This window comes from Gossypium hirsutum, chromosome D10 (genome assembly GCF_007990345.1).
Source record: "Gossypium hirsutum isolate 1008001.06 chromosome D10, Gossypium_hirsutum_v2.1, whole genome shotgun sequence".
Lineage (NCBI taxonomy): Eukaryota > Viridiplantae > Streptophyta > Magnoliopsida > Malvales > Malvaceae > Gossypium > Gossypium hirsutum.
The window spans coordinates 64,746,905-64,769,555 of NC_053446.1; the positions used below are offsets into that span (position 1 = coordinate 64,746,905).

A 22,651-nucleotide genomic window follows, 5' to 3' on the forward strand; every position below is an offset into this window, starting at 1 on the left:
TGAAGCTGGTTGGCTACACTGATAGTGACTGGGCTGGCTCGATAGATGACGTGAAAAGCACCTCAGGGTATGCTTTTAACCTTGGTTCAGCCATGTTTTGCTGGAGCCCAAAGAAGCAAAGTCTAGTAGCTCAATCTACTGCTGAAGCAGAGTATGTGGCAACAGCAAGTGCTGTCAACCAAGCCATATGGCTAAGGAAAATATTGGCTGACTTGAATGTGCATCAAGAGGAAGCTACTGAGATCTTCTGTGACAACCAATCTGCAGTAGCAATTGCTAAAAATCCAGTGTTCCATGGAAAAACAAAACATTTCAGCATCAAGTTGCATGTTGTTCGAGAAATGGAGCAAGCTCAGGAAGTAAAGCTGATCCACTGTAATTCAGAGGATCAACTTGCAGACATTTTAACCAAAGCCCTTAGTGTCACAAGGTTCGAATGTCTAAGAAAGAAGCTAGGTGTTTGCTCCATGCAAACCAAGGAGGAGTGATGAATTTGGTTCAGCATGCAGCAAACTCGACAGCATGCAGGCCATGAAGACCAAGTCATGCAGGAGCTGCTGATGCAAGCTTATTTTGTTTATTTTGTAATTCCTAGTCAATGAAATGTAATCTTAGTTCATTTCTAACTAAGTTAGATTGTTGACTGATGTAATTAGCTTATGTATGAGCTGTAAACACAACTTTGTGTAAGTTTACAAGCCAAAATTTCAAGTTTCCATGTCATTAGTGGAGGTAGGTGATGTTTAGGTAATTACTTACTGTTTTTGACAAGCTTAGTGCCTGTTTTATGTATTGGCATTGTGCCATTATGCATTTTATGAATGAAGTTCAGTTTGTTCATCAATTTCTCTATTCATTTTTCTTAGCTTTTCTTCCTTTCTCTTGCTCGAATTCTCTTGTTTGCTCAGCAAGTCTCGAGACTTGCTTAACAAGTTTGCACTGAATCTGTTAGTTTCAGTTACAGCACCAACAGAGAAGTTGCGGATTCAGAATTGTGATTCGTTAGAACAAATTATTGAGCTGCAAGGAGTCATTGCTGATGAGTCACAGTCAACATCAGCTGCTCAATCTATTATGGCTGAAACAGAGACGACCAAGTTTGTATTTCCCAAACTAATAAACCTCGGATTGGATAAGGTGCCGAGATTGAAAAGTTTCTACTCTAGGATGCATACCACCCAGTGGCCTTTATTGAAACAAATGGACATTATTGAATGCCCCAAAGTACAGATATTTACTCCACAATGTCCTGAGAGTCAGGTTGGAATCTCAAACCAACAACCCTTGTTTTGCGTTAGCGAGGTGAGCTCACTAACAGTTTCATACTCCATGTTCATTACTTGAGATTACCTATAAAATGCCTTTTGAAATAACTAATATTCTCACCTTCCTTTTAAATTTATGAGAAAGAAAATGGAAATTATATTCATTCTGTAGTCTAGTTCTTACTAATTGAAAACTCTTTGATTAATGTTTAATATATTCGTTGCCATCCAGGACACTTTCCCTGTATTAGAAGAACTAACACTGAAGACGAATGATATGGTGAAGGGGATATGTGATGGACAACTCTCATTGCACTGTTTCCAAAACCTTAAGCATCTTAACCTCCAGTTCTTTACTGAGACATCCACTACTCTTCCGTATTCCTTCATTCGGTCTCTACCAATGCTTCATAAGCTTGTTATAGACAATGCTTCCATTTGTCAAATAGTACAATCTGAAGGACTCAGCGACCAGGAAAGGCATACATCAGCATTCTATCAGCTAAAGGAATTAAGTTTGTCTCATCTTCCAGAGTTGACGTTAAAGACTTTTGAACCATCTTTGCTGTCTTTCAATAATCTAACAACACTGGAAGTTTCAAGATGCCATGGGTTCATCAATTTAATCGCATGCTCAACAGCTAAGTGCCTGACGCTACTGGAAAGATTGAGCATAGATGATTGTGAGATGATAGAGGAAATTATAGCGTGTGAGGCTGAAGAAATACAAGGCGGCATTGTATTTCCCAAACTGAAGTATTTGCAACTAAGCTGTCTGCCACGTCTAGCAAGCTTTTCCTTGGCCCATCACTCGTTGGAATTCCCAGTCTTGCTAATGGTGAAGGTGACAAAGTGTCCCAAAATGAGGAATTTCTTCCAAGGAGATTTAAGCACACCAAGGCTGGAACAAATGCACTTAACAAGAGATGAGGAAGGTGAACTACAGTGGGAAGGCGACCTTAACACTACCATAAAACATATGTTCGATGAAATGGTACAAATCATTTAAAGGATTTAAATTCATGTGTTTTTACATACATACATAGTTAACTAAATAATTCTTGGTTTGTTATGATCATGCACAGAATGTGCAAAATTCTGAGGTGACTGAGGTTACTGATCGGTTGCCCAAGCTGGAATAAGGAAATATGTTTGGGTGCTTATGCGAAAAGCTCAATTTCGTTTCAAACCAAAACGAATGGTAATTGACCCTTCTATTTTCATCATGGCTTAACTAAAGATTTATAAAGTGACCATAGAGACGCCCTTTTCATTGTAGGTTGAGTTGCTCTACTGAAGCACATGGCTGCATCTGTTGGTAGAACGTGAAAGGTTATTTCAGTTTTTGTAAAACTACTATTTGAACTGTTCCATTTCGCATTATAACCTCACAATTGTATTTCAAGTGCATCATGCATGGCATTGGGAACTACAAACATGTAAACTTTTACTAGTAAGCAAAATAAATAAAAAAATCATAAATTAGAGTATGAAAGTAAACATATTAAAGCATACTTTTTGGTTTCAGAATTTAAATGATTTGAGTTAATTTGAAGCCATAAAAAAAGATAAATTCAATTATAAATTCTGATATTTGAAAATTTTACAATAATAATAAATAAATGCTTAATGAAATAATTAAGATTATAAGGCAACAAGCTTAATTAAGAGGGGTATTTGTAAATATTAGTAAAATTTACGGTAAATATTATATGAAATAAGCAAATTTATGTTATTAATTAACCAAATAGTTGTTTTTGGGTAAAAAAATGTAGTAATATGTTACAATTTTTAGGGTGTTAAATTAATATGATTTGTCTTGATTAAATGTATTAAATTTAATGTAACTATTTTGAATTTTATTTCGGGAATTGAATTGATCCGCAAATCAATATATTAAAAAAATAATATTTTAAATTTGGGAAGGTTTACTAGTAATAATGCTATCTATCTATTGATAAAAATATATTATAATCAAAATAATATTTTCATGGTAAGCTTAGCTATCCTTTACCGTCAACATCCTTTATGGGTTGCTTAGAGTATTATATATAGATGAAGCTTTAGTTCAACACTGATCTTAATTTAATATTTTGATTTTACATATTGACAGATTAAAATTCTTTTTGAAGTTTTATAAGTCAGAAATTTTTTTATTTTGAATAGTCAACTTACATTTTAATTCATTTAGGGTGAGTTTGGATGGGCGGTGTATTTACCTGCGGTTAGTGTAAAAACAACGGTGGCAGTGAGATTAGATACTGTAGTGATACTGTAGCGTGAGACAAAAAGTATGCTAAACACACCACACCGCACCCAATCGCCCATCCAAACCTACTCTTAGTATGTTTAATCACTTTAGGTACAAATATATTTCGTGTACCAATCTAATCATGCACTATAATAGCTAATTTTAATTATAACTTGATGGTTGGTGGTTGTTGTTGGATTTGGTGAACTCTCAAGTGCTCGAGTCTGTTGATCTAAAGGTTGTGGCCTTTCATCTTTAATTTCAGGGTCAGCAAAGGTTTGAGAAGGTTGCTAGTCATCCTAATTCCAAGTGTTCTCCCCATCAAAAATTACGTCTTGGGTAATCACAATTTCTTCGTTAAAGGATTAAACAGTTTATATGCTTTAGATGTTTCACTTGCACCTAGAAAGACACACTTTTCTCCCTTGTTATCAAGCTTCTTTCTCTTTGCATCTGGAATACGTGCATAAGCAATGTAACCAAAAATTTTGAAGTGATCTACCGTTGGTGGTCTCCTTCGACACCAAGCTTCTTCAGGTGTCATGTTTTGAACAACAAAAGTTGGGCTTCTGTTCAAAACATGGATGCTCCAATTTACTACTTCTAGCCAAAATCGTTTTGGGACCCTTCCACCAGCAAGCATGCTCCTCACCATATTAAGTATGGTTATGTTTTTCCTCTTTGATACGCCATTTTGTTGGGGGGTATATGCAGTAGTAAGCTCTTTTCGAATGCCATGACTCTCACGAAATGCTTCAAATTCCTTGGAGCAATATTCTCCTCCACATTAAGTGCAAAGAGCTTGAATGGTTTTCCCGATTTCATTCTCAACAAATGCCTTGAAGCTAGTAAATGCACTAAATGCTTCTAATTTCTCCTGTAAGAACTAAACTCATGTTTTCCGAGAATAATCATGAATGAAAGTAAGGAAATATTTTTTACCTCCATTAGATGATGGTTTTATTGGCCCTTAGATATTTGAATGAACCAATTCCAGCCACGTTTTGCTCTCAAAGACTTTCCTTTGGGAAATTGTTCACGATTTTGTTTGCTAACAACACAATCTTCACACACCTAGGAAAGAATGACAATCTGAGGAAGGTCGCTGACCATTTCTTTCTGTCTAAGAGTCTTCAAACCCCCAAAATTAAGATGACCATAGTGAAAATGCCAAAACCACGAGTCAACCTTCACTTTAGCCATCAAGCAAGGTTTTAAAATATCTTTGCTTCTTCCCAAAGGTCTCAAAGCATGTTTTGGAGTTTGAGTCTGATTTAATGGTTGCGTTATGTGGCTTGGCCGTAGTTTATTGCACCTTTGTACTTCTTTCTTTTATGAATAAAATCAATGCTTATTAGAAAAAAAGAAAACAAAAACAAATAGTAGATAGCAACAAATAAAGAAAAAAAACCTTATGCCCCACTAACATTTTTTTTTGTACGTTTAGTCAAAATTAATATAATTAAAAATATTAAATAGATGCCAATTGAGTTTTAGTGTAGTTGATATTGGTATTATTAACTTTGCTTAGTCCATATCCCCATAATATGCGATGGTCATATGTGACTTTTAATCCATTTAATCTAATTTGTTGGCTTTAGTACTGATTGTACTGACTTTTATTCTCATTGTGGTCTAATGATTTGATTCTATTTTGTAATTCCTTATACAATTCATGTTGTAATAGTTTGATACTTGTAACAAACAAATACAATTTAAAAAATGGCTAGTATTTGGTACACTGTTAGAATATTATTATGAGATATTATCTTTTTGGAATATCTAAATATATTGTATATTATTATATATCTTTTAAGCATATATTTAGGAATATATTATCTATCTTTCCTATTTCTACATGACTATTGTTATATAAATATTATGTATATTCTTGAAGCTTATCAATAAGATTGAAATGAATTACCCTATTCTTGTCATGGTATCTAAGCTTGGTGTTTAACACAAAAAAAGAGAAAAATTTAATCGTTTTCAATGGCTGGTAGTGATTCTACTTCTCCACCACCAGGGGCAAGATAATCATCAGGGGGAGGGCGACACTTCTTGGTTTTACTGCTGAGCAATGACAATCTCTTCTGGTGGTGTTTGGTAATACACAATCCACTACCAATCGGTTGAATGGACATTCATTTTGAGGGGGTTGATTAGAGCGGGTGAGAGACGAGATGGACTTTATTACTCTATTGGTTAATACGAATGAAGTTTTCAAGCAGGGGAGAAGGTAGAAAATTTTTCTAAGAGGGTCGAAATTAAATTGTAATTTTTAATAGTCTATATTTTTATAATTTTTAAAGGATTAAATCAAATATTATCATTTTAAGGGGACTAAAGTGTAATTTTACCTTTACTAATTTAAAATTTTAAAATTTCTAAAGAGCCTAAATGGATGATTTTCCATTTTAGGGAGATTGGGGCCTTTGCCAACCCTTTAGATCCGCCACAGTTTTCAAGATTTTCATGTCATTTATTACTATGATTCATCGTCATTTTTCTTAATTAATAGATAAAGTTTGTTAGAAGTGATAATGAGACTGAATTTAATTGCCTTCGAGATTATTTTCTTACAAATGACATTATTTTTTCAAACATCTTATGTTGGTACTCCTCAAAAAAATGGGAGAGCGAAGAGGAAACATCAACAAATTTTAAACGTGGCTCGTGTTTTGCGTTTTCAAGGTAATCTGTCTACATTGTTTTTGGGGAGTGTGTTTTGCTGCATATATTTAGGAATATATTATATATCTTTCCTATTCCTACATGACTACTGTTGTATAAATATTATGTATATTCTTGAAGCTTATCAATGAGAATGAAAGGAATTACCCTATTCTTGTCATGGTATCTAAGCTTGGTGTTTAACACAAAAAAAAGAGAAAAATTTAATCGTTTTCAATGGCTGGTAGTGATTCTACTTCTCCACCACCAGGGGCAAGATAATCATCAGGGGGAGGGCGACACTTCTTGGTTTTACCGCTGAGCAATGACAATTTCTTTTGGTGGCGTTTGGTAATACATAATCCACTACCAATCGGTTGAATGGACATTCATTTCGAGGGAGTTGATTAGAGCGGATGAGAGACGAGATGAACTTTATTACTTCCGGCAAGTATCAATGGTCAAAGTGGTTTTGATTAAAGCTTTATCCTCTTTGGAACTTTGGCATAGAAGATTGGGTCACCCTTCCGAGAAAGTAGTAAAGTTATTTCCTTACGTTAGTAACTCTAGAGATTATTTGAATAAAGCATGCAAAATTTGACATCGTGTTAAACAAACAAAAAATAGTTTTCCAGTTAATGAACAGAAAGCCACTTGTATTCTTGAGTTAGTTTATTGTGATTTATGGGGTTTTTATGATACTCTTTCATATTGTGGATCTCATTATTTTTTTACATTGGTTGATGATTTCTCTTGTGCTATTTGGGTATATCTATTGGTTAATAAGAATGAGGTTTTCAAGCAGGGGCGAAGGTAGAAAATTTTTCTAGGAGGGTCGAAATTAAATTGTAATTTTTAATAGTGTATATCTTTACAATTTTTAAAGGATTAAATCAAATATTATCATTTTTAAGGGGACTAAATTGTAATTTTACCTTTATTAATTTAAATTTTTAAAATTTCTAAAGAGCCTAAATGGATGATTTTTCATTTTAAGGGGCTGGGCCTTTGCTAGCCCTTTAGATCTGCCACAATTTTCAAGATTTTCATGTCATTTATTACTATAATTCATCGTCAATTTTATGAATAGATAAAGTTTGTTAGAAGTGATAATGAGACTGAATTTAATTGCCTCCAAGATTATTTTCTTACATATGACATTATTTTTTCAAACATCTTATGTTGGTACACCTCAACAAAACGGGAGAGTAGAGAGGAAACATCAACAAATTTTAAACGTGGCTAGTGTTGTGCATTTTCAAGGAAATCCGTCTATATTGTTTTTGGAGAGTGTGTTTTGCTACTTTTTATCTTATTGATTGAACTCTTTCACCTCTTCTTCATCATAAAACACCCTATAAAATGTTGTTTGGTAGACTTCCTTTAATTGATGATTTTTGTGTGTTTGGTTGCTTATGTTTTGTTCATAATTAACATTCTAAAGGTGATAAGTTCAATAGTCAGAGTAAAAAAGTATGTTTTTGTTAGCTATCATTTTGTCAAAAATAAATAAAATATATTTTAATATAAGACATTTTGGGACTGTTGGCATGTCATTTCTGAGTTGTTTCCACGAAATGCAATCGATACATAAATTAATCATTTTGTCAAAGATGATATCTAAACCTTGAAAACATTTCCTTATTTCTTGTCTGTTTCTACTTTGGTTGTGATGTGCTTTGTTTGATTCTAACTACTCCATTAAATAAATCATCCAAAAACATATATTATATGAGGAATAGGTGGTTGAAGAAAGAGAAAGCAAAAATAATAATAAAAGAAGGAAATTAATTAGGAAAATGACCTTATATGAAAACACTCATACAATTGGATAACTCACTCACTCGACCTTTAAGAGGAGAAAAAGAAAAACCTTGTTTATGTAATACATGGATACCTAATAATTCATTTATTTAATAACTTATTTATACTTTGGTATAAGACATTTTGGGTTGTCATTTCTGTGCTGTTTCCATGAAATACAATCCAAACTTCCTTTCCTACTTTTAAAGTAAGTAAGAAGTCGTCTTTCTCAGTTTACTACTTTCTGGCTTTGCTCTGCTAAGAAGAAAAAAACAGAAGGGGGAAAACTATCGGTTATTGATCATAGCCAAAAGGTACGCCATCTGCTTTTCCTTTCCCTGCTTTGCTCTTACTCTTTTGAAATAAGCTTAGGCAGGCAGGTTTAACCATGAGAATAGACTTCTTTTATGCTTTAAATCTCTAAAAAGCTCTTTAAAATTCGTAGAAAAAAAGGGGTGAGTATTAGGAAAGCTGTATAAGCATTTGTGTTTGGGATGTACCAACAACTTGTTGCTTCATGGTTATTCAGAGGTTGGGTGATTTATCTTGTAGTCGACCACCTTTTTTTTATTCGATGCTTTATTTCCATTCAAAACTATATGTGGTTGGAAAGCTGGTTTGATAGTCCACTAAAATTATATGAAAAATCATTTAAAAAACAGATTAAATATATATTTTTTTATATATTTAAAAGTGTTTGTTTATATATTATTTAGAAATTGCTTTTATAACATAATTATTATTTTACTATTTTAAATTTTGAAATTTCAATATTTAAAAATTTAACTATTTTAAAAAATGTGCAGCGAACTAAAAAAAACATTAATAAACAAAAAAATTAGCATATATAAAAATTTAAAATAGGATTTGAAATATATTGTTAATATTTTCAATCTAAATTTTAAAATATTTAAATTATGAAAATATGTTGATTTAAAATTATTATAGAACTTATATTCCAAAAAAAACCATTATAAAAAGTATTTATTCAAGAAAAAACTTTTTGTTTTGGCCTATTTATATAGTATTATAAAATGTCGATTTTAAAAAATTATTAAAAAGTAATACTAAATAACTAATTTATATATAAAGAAATTATAGTTTCTTAAAATCTGAATTAAAATGCTTTAAACTAAAACTAAAACTAAAACCAAAATTTTCTTGTATTGTAAAATTATTGTTAGAAATTATTAGTATAACAAAAAGATATTATTGATATTAGTCACTTAAAAACTAAAACGGTTTTATAGACTTTAGTAATTATTTATATGATTAATATTTTAACGATTTAACCGTTTAATTTATCAATATAATTGTACTTGTAATGCATGTAAATTTTCGAACCGATTCGATATCTCTATCGTATCGATCTAAAATACTCTATATACTAATATATAATCAACGATTGAAATTTTTTTACAAAACGAATATAGTTAGAAGTTTTAAATTTACATTAAATTTGACATGTATAATCTGCATGAATAGACTATAAAATATAACAGTTGGATCGTTAAAATATTAATTATATAAATAGTTAGGTAAGTGTGTAAAATTCCTTTAGCTTTTACATATATATAAGTGGATCCTTCTCCTTAATGTTAATAAATGTTAATTTTGTTATCACATAATATTTTAATTATGAATTAATATTAAAAATAAATAATAAAAAAATATAAATATAAATAGGGCGAGTATTTGGTACACTGACAATGTACTTTTTTTATTCCACGAGTAATCTTAAAAAATTGACATATTTCTCTCTTTTTTAAATATGTTACGACACTCTTATAAGACATTTGTCAACCTCCTGACCCTACTTGTAGAGTCTAAAACCTCCACTTACTAAATAATTTCCACAATTTATTATTAATGTTTATTAGACAAAACACGTTAGCGAACAAAATAAATAAATTATAAATAAATACATATGAAATAAAATATAAATAGAATGATTTATAATTAATTTATTAAATATGAATCAAATAAAAACATAAGAAAAAGTTGAAATAAAGAAGAATTGAGATTTTACGAAACGTTGAGGCCTTTGAAACACAGTTTCCTTAAGACATATTCGGCCGCTCCTACAGTACTTGGAGAAATGTTAGTCGAAATTCTCCCAGGATACAACAACAAAAGTAATCAAAGTAGTAGTACATCTACAACAATCAACGAACAAATTTTGTTTTTTTTATCACCGATATGTATGAAAAATGGAGAGAAAAAGGAAGAGTTTTGAAATGAACAGAATTTCATTTGAATATGTGTTTAATCCTCTAGAATACACAGCCTTTTCTAGGCATTTAGGATAAGGAGCCAAAAATCAATTTGATTTAAAAATTAAATCAAATTAGATACTGTCCATATATAAGCAGATTATGTCTGCTGAGGAAAAATAAATTCGTGTTGAGCTTAAAATATTCACATGGGCCAAACCAGTTTGAACATTTTGTGTCACCCACGTTATACAAGTGCGCCCAACCCAATCAGATTTAGACCTACACCACCCCTACGCATGAGACAAGGTTGCAAGCATAGTTATTCAATTAATTTTAGAGAGAGTTTACATATAAAAGCACATCTCACACTTGATATTTAACCAATGTAGGATCTAAGCCTTTACTTTTTCTCAACAATATTTTCAAGTAGCTTACTTTAAGCATCAATTTCTCATTCACCACTAAACCATTTTGAGCATATGATATACCATTGTAAAAGTCTCATGGGGTAGAATATGAAACCATAAAATTATGATTCAACTCTCCACTTTTACCTATTAAGAATATGCCTCAAAGTTCCCATAAAAGTAATTTTTCAGACAATGTTTTTAGACTCCATCAGTAAAGTCAAGGGATTAACAAGTGTCCTATAGAAATATACTAAAATATCAAAAAATTAAATATTTTAAAAAAGAGACACATATAAGTTTTTTAAAACGACTTGTGGAGTAAATAAAATATTGTTAGTATACCAAATAATCACCCATAAATTATTGCTTTAATCAAAATATAAGAACTAGGTATAATTTTGAATTAGTTTAAATTAATTTAAAAGAAATTTAATTTAATGATAAAAAAATTATATTTCAAAATAATTAGAAAGATTTTATTTTTTGAATAATAATTAAAAACAAATTTTTAAAAGATGTGTTGTAAAAATATTCAAAGTGTAAAAAGACAATTTATTCCTTCAATGCTTAGCAAAAAATATTCCTTAAAAAAAGATAATTATTAGAAAATATCATTAGATATATGTCTATATTAATAAAAAGTTATCTATTAACAAAATCACTTTAATTGTCATAAAACTAAAACATTAATCACATATTTATAATTTTAAAATTTTAACTCTTCAATGGTAGTTAAGATTATGCAAATGAGTTCTTTTTAAAAAATATATAAGATAATTCAAGTTTTGGTCTTTGTTATCGCTGTGGTTATTCAGTTTGCTCTCTCAATGGAGTGTGTTATTGCCATCGTTGGTTCTATTGTCGCTAAAGCTGTAGAGTATACGATCTCTCCTATCAAAAACCATGTCAAATACCTTTCCAATCATCAGAAATATGTTGAGACCCTCAAGAACCGAGCTAATAGGCTGAAAGATGCAAGGGACGGAGTGCAGCATTCTGTTGATGCAGCTAAACGAAACGGTGAAGAGATCGAAGGTGATGTTGACAAATGGCTGTCTGCAGTCGACAAAAAGATCCTTGAACAAGTAGAGAAAGTGATGCAAGATGAAGAAAAAGCAAATAAAAAGTGTTTCATTGGTTTGTGTCCTAATTTCAGGACTCGTTACAAGCTTAGCCTGAAAGCTGAAAAGGAGGCAAAGGCTGTTGCCGAGCTACTTGAACATGGAAACTTTGAAAGGGTTTCCTATCGTGCAGCTCCGAAAGGTATCGTGGTTGCACCAGTTAAAGGTTATGAGGAATTCGAGTCAAGAACGTCGATTCTGAACGGAATAATGGAGGCACTAAAAGATGATAGCGTCAGCGTTGTTGGGGTGCATGGTATGGGTGGGATTGGAAAAACAACGCTGGTCAAAGAAATCGCTAGAAAGGTCAAGGGCAAGTTGTTTGATTCGGTTGTCATAGCAACCGTAACTCAAGCCATCGATATTGAGAAGATTCAGAACCAAATTGCAGACTTCTTGGGCTTGAAATTTGAGGAACAGAGTATGGTTGGAAAGGCATTTCGACTACGAGAAAGATTGAAGAAAGAGGAGAGGATTCTGGTTGTCTTGGATGACATTTGGGGAAAGGTTGATATTGAGGAAGTAGGGATTCCTTTGGGAGATGAACACAAGGGCTGCAAATTACTATTAACTTCTAGAGAGCTCAATGTTTTATCAAATGGGATGGATGCTCAGAAAAATTTTCCCATTGGGTTTTTAAATGAAAAGGAAGCCTGGGACCTGTTCAAGAAGAAGGCTGGCGACTGTGATGAAAGTTGCGGTTTGAAGCCTATAGCTATGGAGGTAGCCAAAAAATGTGCAGGACTGCCGATAGCCATTGCGACAGTTGCAGGGGCTTTGAGAAACAAAAGATTGTTTGAATGGAAGAATGCTTTACGAGAACTGGAGAGGCCTTCGTCAAGCAACTTCACGGGGATAGCTGTGGCATATTCAGCTATAGAGTGGAGTTTTAATTATTTAGAAAGCGAGGAAGTTAAGCTGACTTTCTTGCTTTGCTGTGTAATAGGCCATAATGGTCTCGTTGAGAACTTGGCAAGATATACTTTAGGTTTGGGTTTATTTGATGGTGTCCACACTATGGAAGAAGCTAGAAATAAAGTATTGACGGTTGTGGCTAATCTCAAAGCGTCTGCCTTGTTGCTTGATGGTTATAATGATAAGCGCTTTGATATCCATGATGTTGTTTGGGATGCTGCTATAGCTATTGCATTGAAGGACTACCGTATGCTTGTTTTGAGAGATCATGCTCCAAAGGAGTGGTCCGATAAGGAGAAAATGAAGATGTGGAGTGTGATCAGCTTACGGTGTCCTCAGATTATAGCTAACCTTCCTAAGGAGATGGAGTGTTCAGGACTTTCCTTTTTCCATATGGCCTATGATGGCGCGGTTAAAATTCCTCTCAATTTTTTCAAACAAACCGAAGGCCTCAAAGCCTTGGATTTGGTCGGAATGCAGTTTCCATCCCTCCCTGAATCAATTATTCACCTTGCAGACCTTCGCATGTTGTGTCTGAAAAAATGTGCAGTTGATAACATAACTATCCTTGGAGAGCTCAAGAGTTTACAAGTACTCAACCTTTCTCAGTCAGGTATCAAAGAACTACCTAAGGAGATGGCACAATTGACTCAATTAAGGTTGTTAGATTTGCGCTCGTGTAGAGAACTCAAAATCATCCCGCCGAATGTCTTATCAGGTTTGTCTAAATTAGAAGAATTATATATGAGTGGGAGCTTTGTTGAATGGGAAAAGGGAGGAGTAGTTGAAAATGAGAGGAAAAATGCAAGCCTTGATGAATTAAACAATTTGCCTTGTCTAACTACTTTATATGTTCATATTCTTGATGTCCAAATGATACCAAAACACCGGTTTGTTGAAACATTGGACAGATTCAGGATTTTCGTAGGTAATTATGGTGAATATAATTGTTTCCACAATTATGAAATATCTCCGAAAGCATTGAAGCTCATGTTATATATAAACAATGAATTGGACAATGGGATGAAAATGTTGTTGATAAAGACAGAAGATTTGTGCCTAGAGGGACTTGAAGGCGTCAAGAATGTACTTGTGGAGTTAAATAATGGGAAAGATCTTCCAAATTTAAAGAGACTTCATGTCAAAAATGGTAGGCATGTCCAACATATTAAAACGAACAAAATTGGATTTTCTGAATTATGCTTTATCACACTTGAAAATCTACCGCAACTCGTTAGCTTTTGCTCTCCAGACGAAAGGTGTTCTACTAAGCCCTTTCTACTTTTCAATAAACAGGTATTTGTTTGGCTTTACTTATATTTTCTTATACAACTTTTATTCCCATTAATACAACTTTTATTCCCATTATATTTTTGGAGCTCAAAAATAAATTTCAAATCCAAAACAAATGAAAATTTAATTTTTAATCTAAACCGATTGAAAGTATAAAGTCAATTCAATAATCTAAATTTAAACCCAACAAAGATTTTTTTTTTTAATTTTGAAAATGAAATTTGAACCCACAAATCGAACTAAAATTATCTTTAAAATCGAAAATCATATTTTCAAATTATGTTTCCCTATCGAAAAAGAATTGTGTGTAAATATGTGCAATTTATTTTCCCTCACTTGGAAAGCTTGCAATTGTGTTCCATTAACACCAAAATAATATGGCACAACCAGATATGTCATTGGATTACGAATTTGAGGAGCTTGATCATCAAAGGATGCGGCAAGTTGGAGCATCTGTTATCACCCTCTCTCGCTAGAAGTCTGGTGCAGCTCCAATGCTTTAAGATAGAGGATTGCAAGTGCTTAAGGGACATAATACTTACAGATGAAATTGAAGAAGAAAGGAAAGATGTGATTTGTTTCCCTCGATTAAACTCCCTGTATATAGATGGTCTTACAAACCTCATCTTCTTCAGCTCAGGAAACCACAATATTGAGTTCCCATTGTTGAAAGAGCTAACGATTTGGCGTTGCCCCAAGTTAATAGAATTCATTAGTCAGAATAGTAATCAGTCCGGCATGCACGCTCTCTTCAGTGAGAAGGTGATTTATTTCATTAGTCTTACACTCTTGCATAAATCTGTTGATTTGTCCTTGTTTTTTTTCCTGCCTTCATTATTTGAGCTAATTAACCTTATTATGGGCATGGATTATATATATATGAATAGGTTGCAATTCCTAGCTTGGAAGACATGAGTATCTTCCACTTGAGTAATCTGAAGATGATATTTTATAATGACCTAGCAGCAGGTTCCTTTAAAAATCTTCGAAAAGTGTGTGTTTGGCGATGTGAGAGTTTGAAAAATCTATTTCCAGTATCAATAGCCAAAGATCTTCCACAACTTGAACATTTACGCATCACTGATTGTGGAGTTGAGGAGATTGTATCGAAAGCGGATGGAGTGGAGGAGCAGCCTGTGAGGTTTGAGTTTCCGCAAGTATCTTACCTTCAGGTTGCATTGGTAGAAAAGCTCAAATGTTTCTATGAAGGGCAACATACAATAGTCTGGCCGATGTTGAAAAAATTGAAAACAGATAGTTCTGCTTTGCGAAAGATAGTGGCATCGGAACATCTTAGATTAATCCAAGGAAATGAGCAGCCAGTTTTGTTGGGTGAAGAGGTATGTATATCATTACAACTATATATATTTCTTTTTATGATTTAAACCACTGCCACAAGCATCTCAAGTTGAAATATGCCACGATAATACATTTCTAATTATTATATTTTGTTTGATTTGAATTTTTTCTTGTATTTTTGAATTTTTAATATATATTTTAAATTTTTTGTTACACTTATAATTATTTTTTCAATTTTTAAAAACAAGACTGAATAAACATAATAGGTAAATATTGAGTGTTAATCTTGACTTTTTAGAATGTAGTTCAATTTAATAAAATGTATAAATGTTGAGGGTTAAATTTATTATTATGCGAAAAAAAAATGCAACATTAGCATCCCGTTAGGGACTTTGTAGCATAGCAATTAAGATATTCAATTTCTCTAACGACAGTGATTAAATTGAAATTTTATTTGTTTTTATGTGACCATAATAAAAATATTTTAACACTTAAGTGGCTATATATGTAATTTACCCTGTATTTAAGTAGTGGGTCGAAACTAAATAGAAAGTTTACCTTGCTAAAAAAAATCGCCACTCAATAAAAAGTCAAAATGTTAAAAGTTAATTACACTAGACATATCAAACTATAACCTTCATTTTAAATTAGTCCCAAAATTTAAAATATTCAAATTACATTCTTAAACTATTGAGGTTATATCAATTAGGTCTTTCTGTTATTTAATTCATTAATTTAACCATCAAATTATATTATTGTAATATTTTAAAATCTTGGTGTTTTATCTACACTGTTCTGCTTATATTTTTTATCATAGAAATATATATATAACAATGGTTGTTTCTCTATTTTAATCTAAATTTGCTACTCTTCTTTCGGTTTTCATGTTGTGTAATTTTTATCGGTTCTTATTCTCAAGGTATTGTGTTTTCTTAAAACAAAAAATTCATCTGGTTTGATTTAATATTGATTTTGTTGGGATTTAATCATCATAATCAAACACTAAAATTGTAACTCTTTTGTTTGTTTGTTTGTTTTTTTAAAGCATATACATCAATATTGAGCCTAACTTGTATATATTTAATTGGTTTCCAAGGTCATTCCCAAATTAGAGGAACTTGAGTTACGAACTTTTGGTGATATGGACCAATTCCCACCAGACTTGTTTCAACATATTAAAGTTTTTGCACTGAGAGCTGGCTCTCGATTTTCTTTATTTCCTTTCGTCCGAAGATTCTACAATCTGGAAAGACTTGAGTTGTCTTATTTTGATTTCAAACATTTAGTCCCTTGTAAAGGAGATGCCGGGACTCTCCCACCAATTAGAAATCTGAAATTGGTTTCTGCCAGAAATCTTAAGCATATTTGGAGGAAAGATTCGGAGCTTGACCATATTCTTTCTAATCTTCAAACACTCACAGTTCAGAATTGTGATGATTGGATAAATATTAGAGCCTTCTCATCGTCTTTACAAAATCTCACAATTTTGAATGTGTCACGTTGTGAAATGATGACAAACTTAGTTACACCCTCAGTACTTAAGAATCTTGTGCAATTAACGACAATAAAGGTAGAAGACTGCACTAAAATGACAGAAATAGTGGGAAACGAGGGAGACTGTCATCAGACAATAGTTGTTAGTAAATTGAAATGTTTACAACTATGCAATTTGAATAGCCTCACAAGCTTTTGTCCATGGTATTACAACTTCGAGTTTCCTTGTTTGGAAGAATTAGTTGTGGAACATTGTCCTAGGTTAAAGATCTTTTCTGATGGAGTTTTAAGCACCCCACAATTACAGAGAATAAAACAGTCGCGTTTCCGTGGGAAATGGAGGTGGACAAGTGACCTTAATACCACCATACAACAGCTCTACACAAAAAAGGTACAAAGTTAATAAGTTCATAATGCTAGCTAGATTCCTCGTGTCCTAATACAATTAATTTTATTGCTACTTCAATAACCATTGAAGAGTGTTAATCGTTATTTTGTTATTGTCTGCAGTTTCTATTTATGATCCTTATCTAGTGGAATAATATCAGATTAATTTTTAGGATGGACTCCATGACCCATATGATTTCAACATCTCTGACACATTTCCGGAGTCGATAGAAATATGGACTAGAAACCCTCAAGAAATTTTGGGCTTCAAAAACCTTAGCAGCCTGCAGTTTTATAAATGTAGCAGCCTGAAGTACATATTTACTCCGTCTATGCTTTTGAGCCTCAATCGACTACAAAGGATAGAAGTGGAAGAATGCAGTTCAATGGAACAAGTAGTTAGGGAGGAGGAGGAAGCAATGACACATAAATTTACATTTCTTTCGCTACTCTCCTTAAAAATTGAGTCGTGTTCCAACTTGACAAATTTCCATTTGGGAAGTCAAGCTCTTGAATTTCCACAGCTGAGTGATATCACGATAGCTGAGTGTCCAAAAATGACTGCATTTTCTTCCTCAGTTTCAAGAGAAAGTGGTGATGCAAGTGAAAACGTGGTTGGCAAAGGGGGCATCTATGATAACACTGCAACTTTTTTCAGCAATAAGGTAAGTTCGGTATTCAATATTTATCTGCACAACTCATTTCACATTTTCTTTTGATTTGATCAACATGAGTGTGTCTGGTCTATATATACATACTAGTAGTGCTACACCTTGTCAAAATTTAATATAATAAAATCCATGTATTAATAAATAAGATAATATTTAAAAAAAATTGGAGTTTAAAGTATAAATAAATATATAAAATACGAATTGAAAGGAAAACTTAAAGTGAAATACTAATAAACAATAAGAAGTTTAAAATTAAATAGTAATAGACAATAAATAATAAAAGAAAAACGAAAACTAATCTTCCTTTATTTTAATTTGTGGGTGTATAAGAAGGACATAATTGTGGAAGACCTTCACAAAGGTCATTTGAGATCAAAGGAGAAGAAGCAAGAAAACAAAACGTGAGGAGTTTGAAGGAGAATTGAAGTGAGAGAGTGGATGGGTTTTATTTAAAGATTTAATGCTTTTTTTTAATCTCATATATAGAAAAAATCATTGAAAGAAAAAAAATTTAATATAATTATTTCAATTTACATGTCGGGTTTTTATAAAAGTAACTCAAATTTTTTATTAATTATGAAAATGACTCAATTTAAAAATTATGTACATAAATTATTCGACTTCTATAGTATTTGTTGGTGCCGCTAGACACAATGGCGGCACCTACCTACCATCATCGACAAATGATTGTATTTTATTTCAAAAATAGTAGTCTTGTAATAGTGTCGTTGGAAAAATTGGCGATATCGAACTGAAGTGTGATTCTATAAAATGTTCATGGACTTGACGAAGTAATTATCCTTTTTTAATTAGCGGAAAAAGGGGTCTTCCCGTGAATATGGGGCACCAAATTAAATGCTTTTTATCTTTTAGTCTATTTGCATGTTAAGTCTATCCTCTTTTGAAATTAAATTTAAATAACCCCTTAAGAAATATAAGAATAACAAAAATAAATCATAATCATTTATTTTATTTTATTTTTAAAAAATAAACTTAAAAAATTATATAAAATTCTTATTTAAATTACCCAAATATATCCCTCACAAAATTTCCTCAAGTTTATCTAAATTCAAGCATTTTCAATTCATTCCCTAGCATATTTAAATTTAGATAAACTTAAAGGAAATTTTTTGAGGAATATGTTTGGGTTGTTTGAATAAGAATTTTAAATAATTTTTTAAGTATTTTTTCAAAAAAATGAAAATGGTTTTTTTTTGTTATTCTTATATTTTTTTAAGTGCTATTTAAATCTAATTTTAAAAAAGGATAAACGTAACATGCAAATAGGTCAAAAGTTGAAAAACATTTAATTTGGTTTAGATACCAACGACACCCCTTTTTCAACTAATCTAAAATGTTAACCGCTTCAAAGGATCCCTGCACGTTTTATATAATCACATTCAGTCTGGTTCCGTCAATTTATTAAGCAGCACTACTACATTTTTTTTTAAAAAGCAATTATTGGAGGATGATGGTGGCCGGTGTAGTAAGCACTGTAGAAATTAGGTCATTTATGTACATTATTTTTGGAAAAATTTTTTAATTAACCAAAAAATTTTGGTTACTTTTAACTGTCTAGTTGATGTATTAACCTTTAGATAAGTTTATAAATCTTCATACTCATTTTGATTGTCTTTCAAAGTAAAGAAGGAAGAGTGATACTATCTTATGATGATATTTATGTCAACAGGTTGTCATTCCTCGTTTGAAGCGTCTGGATTTGTCCTCCACCAACAGTCATAAGATATGGCACCACTCATCCTCCCCATCTATCGGATACCTAAATTTCTTGCAGGTGAAGAGGTGTCACAATTTGAAATACCTGTTCCCGTCTTTCTTAGCAAAAGATCTTGTGCAACTCCAAGTCCTTGGAATTTCGGACTGTAATATGATGGAACAAGTAATATTCACGGATGGATTGGTTGAGGAACATCAAGGGAGGAATCAGATGTTTTTCTTTAATCTACATTCGCTGTGGCTAAAAGACCTTCCCAAACTCACAAGTTTGTGCTTTGATAATTACTTTGAATTTCACTGTTTGGCATATTTAGCACTAATAAATTGTCCATTGCTAAAAACATTCATCTCTAAACGTGTACCCGGAGATGAACCTCAAATTGGCCAACATGTACAGGCAAGTAACTTGGAGGTTCATAACTCATCTCTCCTCGATGAAAAGGTCATTTCTTCATGGATCCTCCTTTTAATTTATGTTACTTCGATTTATCTTATTCATTTGAGGTTCTTTCTTTTTCAAACATATTTCAGTTACTAACCTAATGAAATGATTTATTAGGTTGTTTTCCCTAGTTTGAAGACGTTGTGGATTACGGGTTGTGATTCGTTAGAAGAAATTATTGAGCTGCAAGGACTCATTGCTGATGAGTCACAGTCAACATCAGCTGCTCAATCTATTGTGGCTGAAACAGTGACGACCAAGTTTGTATTTCCCAAACTAATAAACCTTGGATTGTATAAGGTACCGAGATTGAAAAGTTTCTACTCTAGGATGCATATCACCCAGTGGCCTTCATTGAAAAAAATGGACATTATTGGATGCCCCAAAGTACATATATTTACTCCACAATGTCCTGAGAGTCAGGTTGGAATCTCAAACCAACAACCCTTGTTTTGCGTCAACGAGGTAAGCTCACTAGCAGTTTCATATTCCATGTTCATTACTTGAGATTACCTATAAAATGCTTTTTGAAAAAACTAATATTCTCTCCTCTTTTAATTTTATGAGAGTCTAGTTCTTACTAATTTAAAACTTTTTCATCGATGTCTAATATATTCATTGCCATCCAGGACACTTTCCCTGAATTAGAAGAACTAACACTGAACACGAATGATGTGGTGAAGGAGATATGTGATGGACAGCTCTCATTGCAGTGTTTCCAAAACCTTAAACTTCTTAACCTCCGATTCTTTCCTGAGACATCCACTACTCTTCCATATTCCTTCATTCGTTCGCTACCAAAGCTTCAGAAGCTTGTTATAAACAATGCTTCCATTTCTGAAATAGTCCGATCTGAAGGACTTAGCGAAGAGGAAAGGCACACATCGGTATTCTATCAGTTAAAGGACTTAAGGTTGTCTCAACTTCCAGAGTTGACGTTAAAGACTTTTAAACCATCTTTGCTGTCTTTCAAAAATCTAACAACACTGGAAGTTTCAAGATGCCGTGGGTTCATCAATTTAATCGCATGTTCAACAGCTAAGTGCCTGACGCTACTGGAAAGATTGAGCATATATGATTGTAAGATGGTAGAGGAAATCATAGCGTGTGAGGCTGAAGAAATACAAGGCGGCATTGTATTTCCCAAATTGCAGTATTTGCAACTAAGTTGTCTTCCATGTCTAGCAAGCTTTTCCTTGGCCCCTCACTCGTTGGAATTCCCAGTCTTGCTAATGGTGATAGTGACAAAGTGCCCCCAAATGAGGAATTTCTGCCAAGGAGATTTAAGCACACCAAGGCTGGAACAAATGCACTTAACAAGAGATGAGGAAGGTGAACTGCAGTGGGAAGGCGACCTTAACACTACCATAAAACATATGTTCGATGAAATAGTACAAATCATTTAAAAGATTTAAATTCATGTGTTTTTACATACATACATACATACATACATAGTTAATTGAACAATTCTTGGTTTGTTATGACCATGCACAGAATGTGCAAAATTCTGAGCCGACGGAGGTTACTAATCAGTTGCCCAAGCTGGAATAAGGAAATATGTTTGGGTGCTTATGCGAAAAGCTCAATTTCGTTTGAATTCAAAACAAATGGTAATTGACTCCTCTATTTTCATCATGGTTTAACTAATGCTTTATAAAGTGACCATAGAGACGCCCTTTTCATTATAGGTTGAGTTGCTCTACTGAAGTACGAGGCAGCAACTTTTGGTAAAATGTGAAAGGTTATTTCAGTTTTTGTAAAACTACTGTTTGGACTGTTCCATTTCACATTATACCCTCAAAATTGAACTTCAAGTGTATCATGAATGGCATTGGGCTACAAACATGTAAACTTTTACTAGTAAGGTTGACCCCTGTTTTAAGGATTTGCCAACTTTTGATGGTTACCATATCAATGTCAACTTAAAGCTATCAAGTATCTTCACAAATATTGTTGACACCATTTTTTGGATGAAAAAAAAACGGGGTCGACTTGGGTTTTGACAAAAACGAAAAAACGGGAGTCGCCACCAATCCTTTTTAATGAGGTGTGATTGGATCACCTCAAAAACTAGTTGTTTCTAATAAACGGTTTAATTTTATTAAAACAACGATTTTGGTCCACGAAATTCAGAAAACGGGTTCGGGAGTCGGTTACGTACGAGGAAGGATTAGCACCCTCGTAACGCCCAAAATTGGTACCTAGTTGATTAGTTAATGTCTTGATGTCGAAAATTGATAACTTAAAAGAATTTTAAAAAATACGATCCTTGATTAAAACGTTAAGAGAAAATTTTTTTGAGAAAAGAAGCACATTTCACGTTAATTGAGAAATATACGTCATATCCAGTGAGTTAGGATACAATGTCTCGAATTCTCGATGCGTAAAAATGCTTGTTTAAAAGACATTTTAGCTATCTCGGATTTAAAAAAGGAGATCACGACCAGTAAGTTAGGACGCGATTTTTTTTAATTCCCGATATCATTTAAAACTTGAGTTTAAAAAAATTCGTGTAATAAAGTTTAAAAGAATATTCAATTGTTTAAATCAAATGAAGAAATCGCAACCCAATACGTTAAGGCACAATTTCTCAAAATATTAAACATTGAATACTGCATTTATTTCGGAAAAAAAAAACCTCGTCTCGAGAAAACAACGTGTCACATCCAATGCG

At 32.6% G+C, this 22,651-nt stretch overlaps 2 protein-coding genes across 2 annotated transcripts in view; both read left to right on the top strand.

The window, feature by feature from the left end:
* LOC121222584 (disease resistance protein SUMM2-like) overlaps nt 1-2,449 on the top strand; it is a 66,575-nt gene extending 64,126 nt beyond the window's left edge. Inside the window, exons 3-4 of the mRNA XM_041103623.1 lie at nt 1,498-2,259; nt 2,351-2,449. Of these exons, the coding sequence (XP_040959557.1) occupies nt 1,498-2,259; nt 2,351-2,407 (819 nt within the window). The 3' untranslated portion in view covers nt 2,408-2,449. The remainder of the gene's footprint in view (nt 1-1,497; nt 2,260-2,350) is intronic.
* A 5,695-nt stretch (nt 2,450-8,144) lies between these two features.
* On the top strand, nt 8,145-21,872 carry LOC107941479 (uncharacterized). The gene is made up of 10 exons (XM_041103624.1): nt 8,145-8,306; nt 11,434-13,950; nt 14,338-14,709; nt 14,835-15,287; nt 16,343-17,131; nt 17,301-17,792; nt 19,489-19,977; nt 20,095-20,442; nt 20,607-21,587; nt 21,666-21,872. Exons 2-9 carry the CDS (start codon nt 11,446-11,448, stop codon nt 21,381-21,383), a joined length of 6,225 nt encoding a protein of 2,074 aa, XP_040959558.1. The 5' UTR covers nt 8,145-8,306; nt 11,434-11,445; the 3' UTR covers nt 21,384-21,587; nt 21,666-21,872.
* The last annotated feature ends 779 nt before the right edge of the window (nt 21,873-22,651 follow it).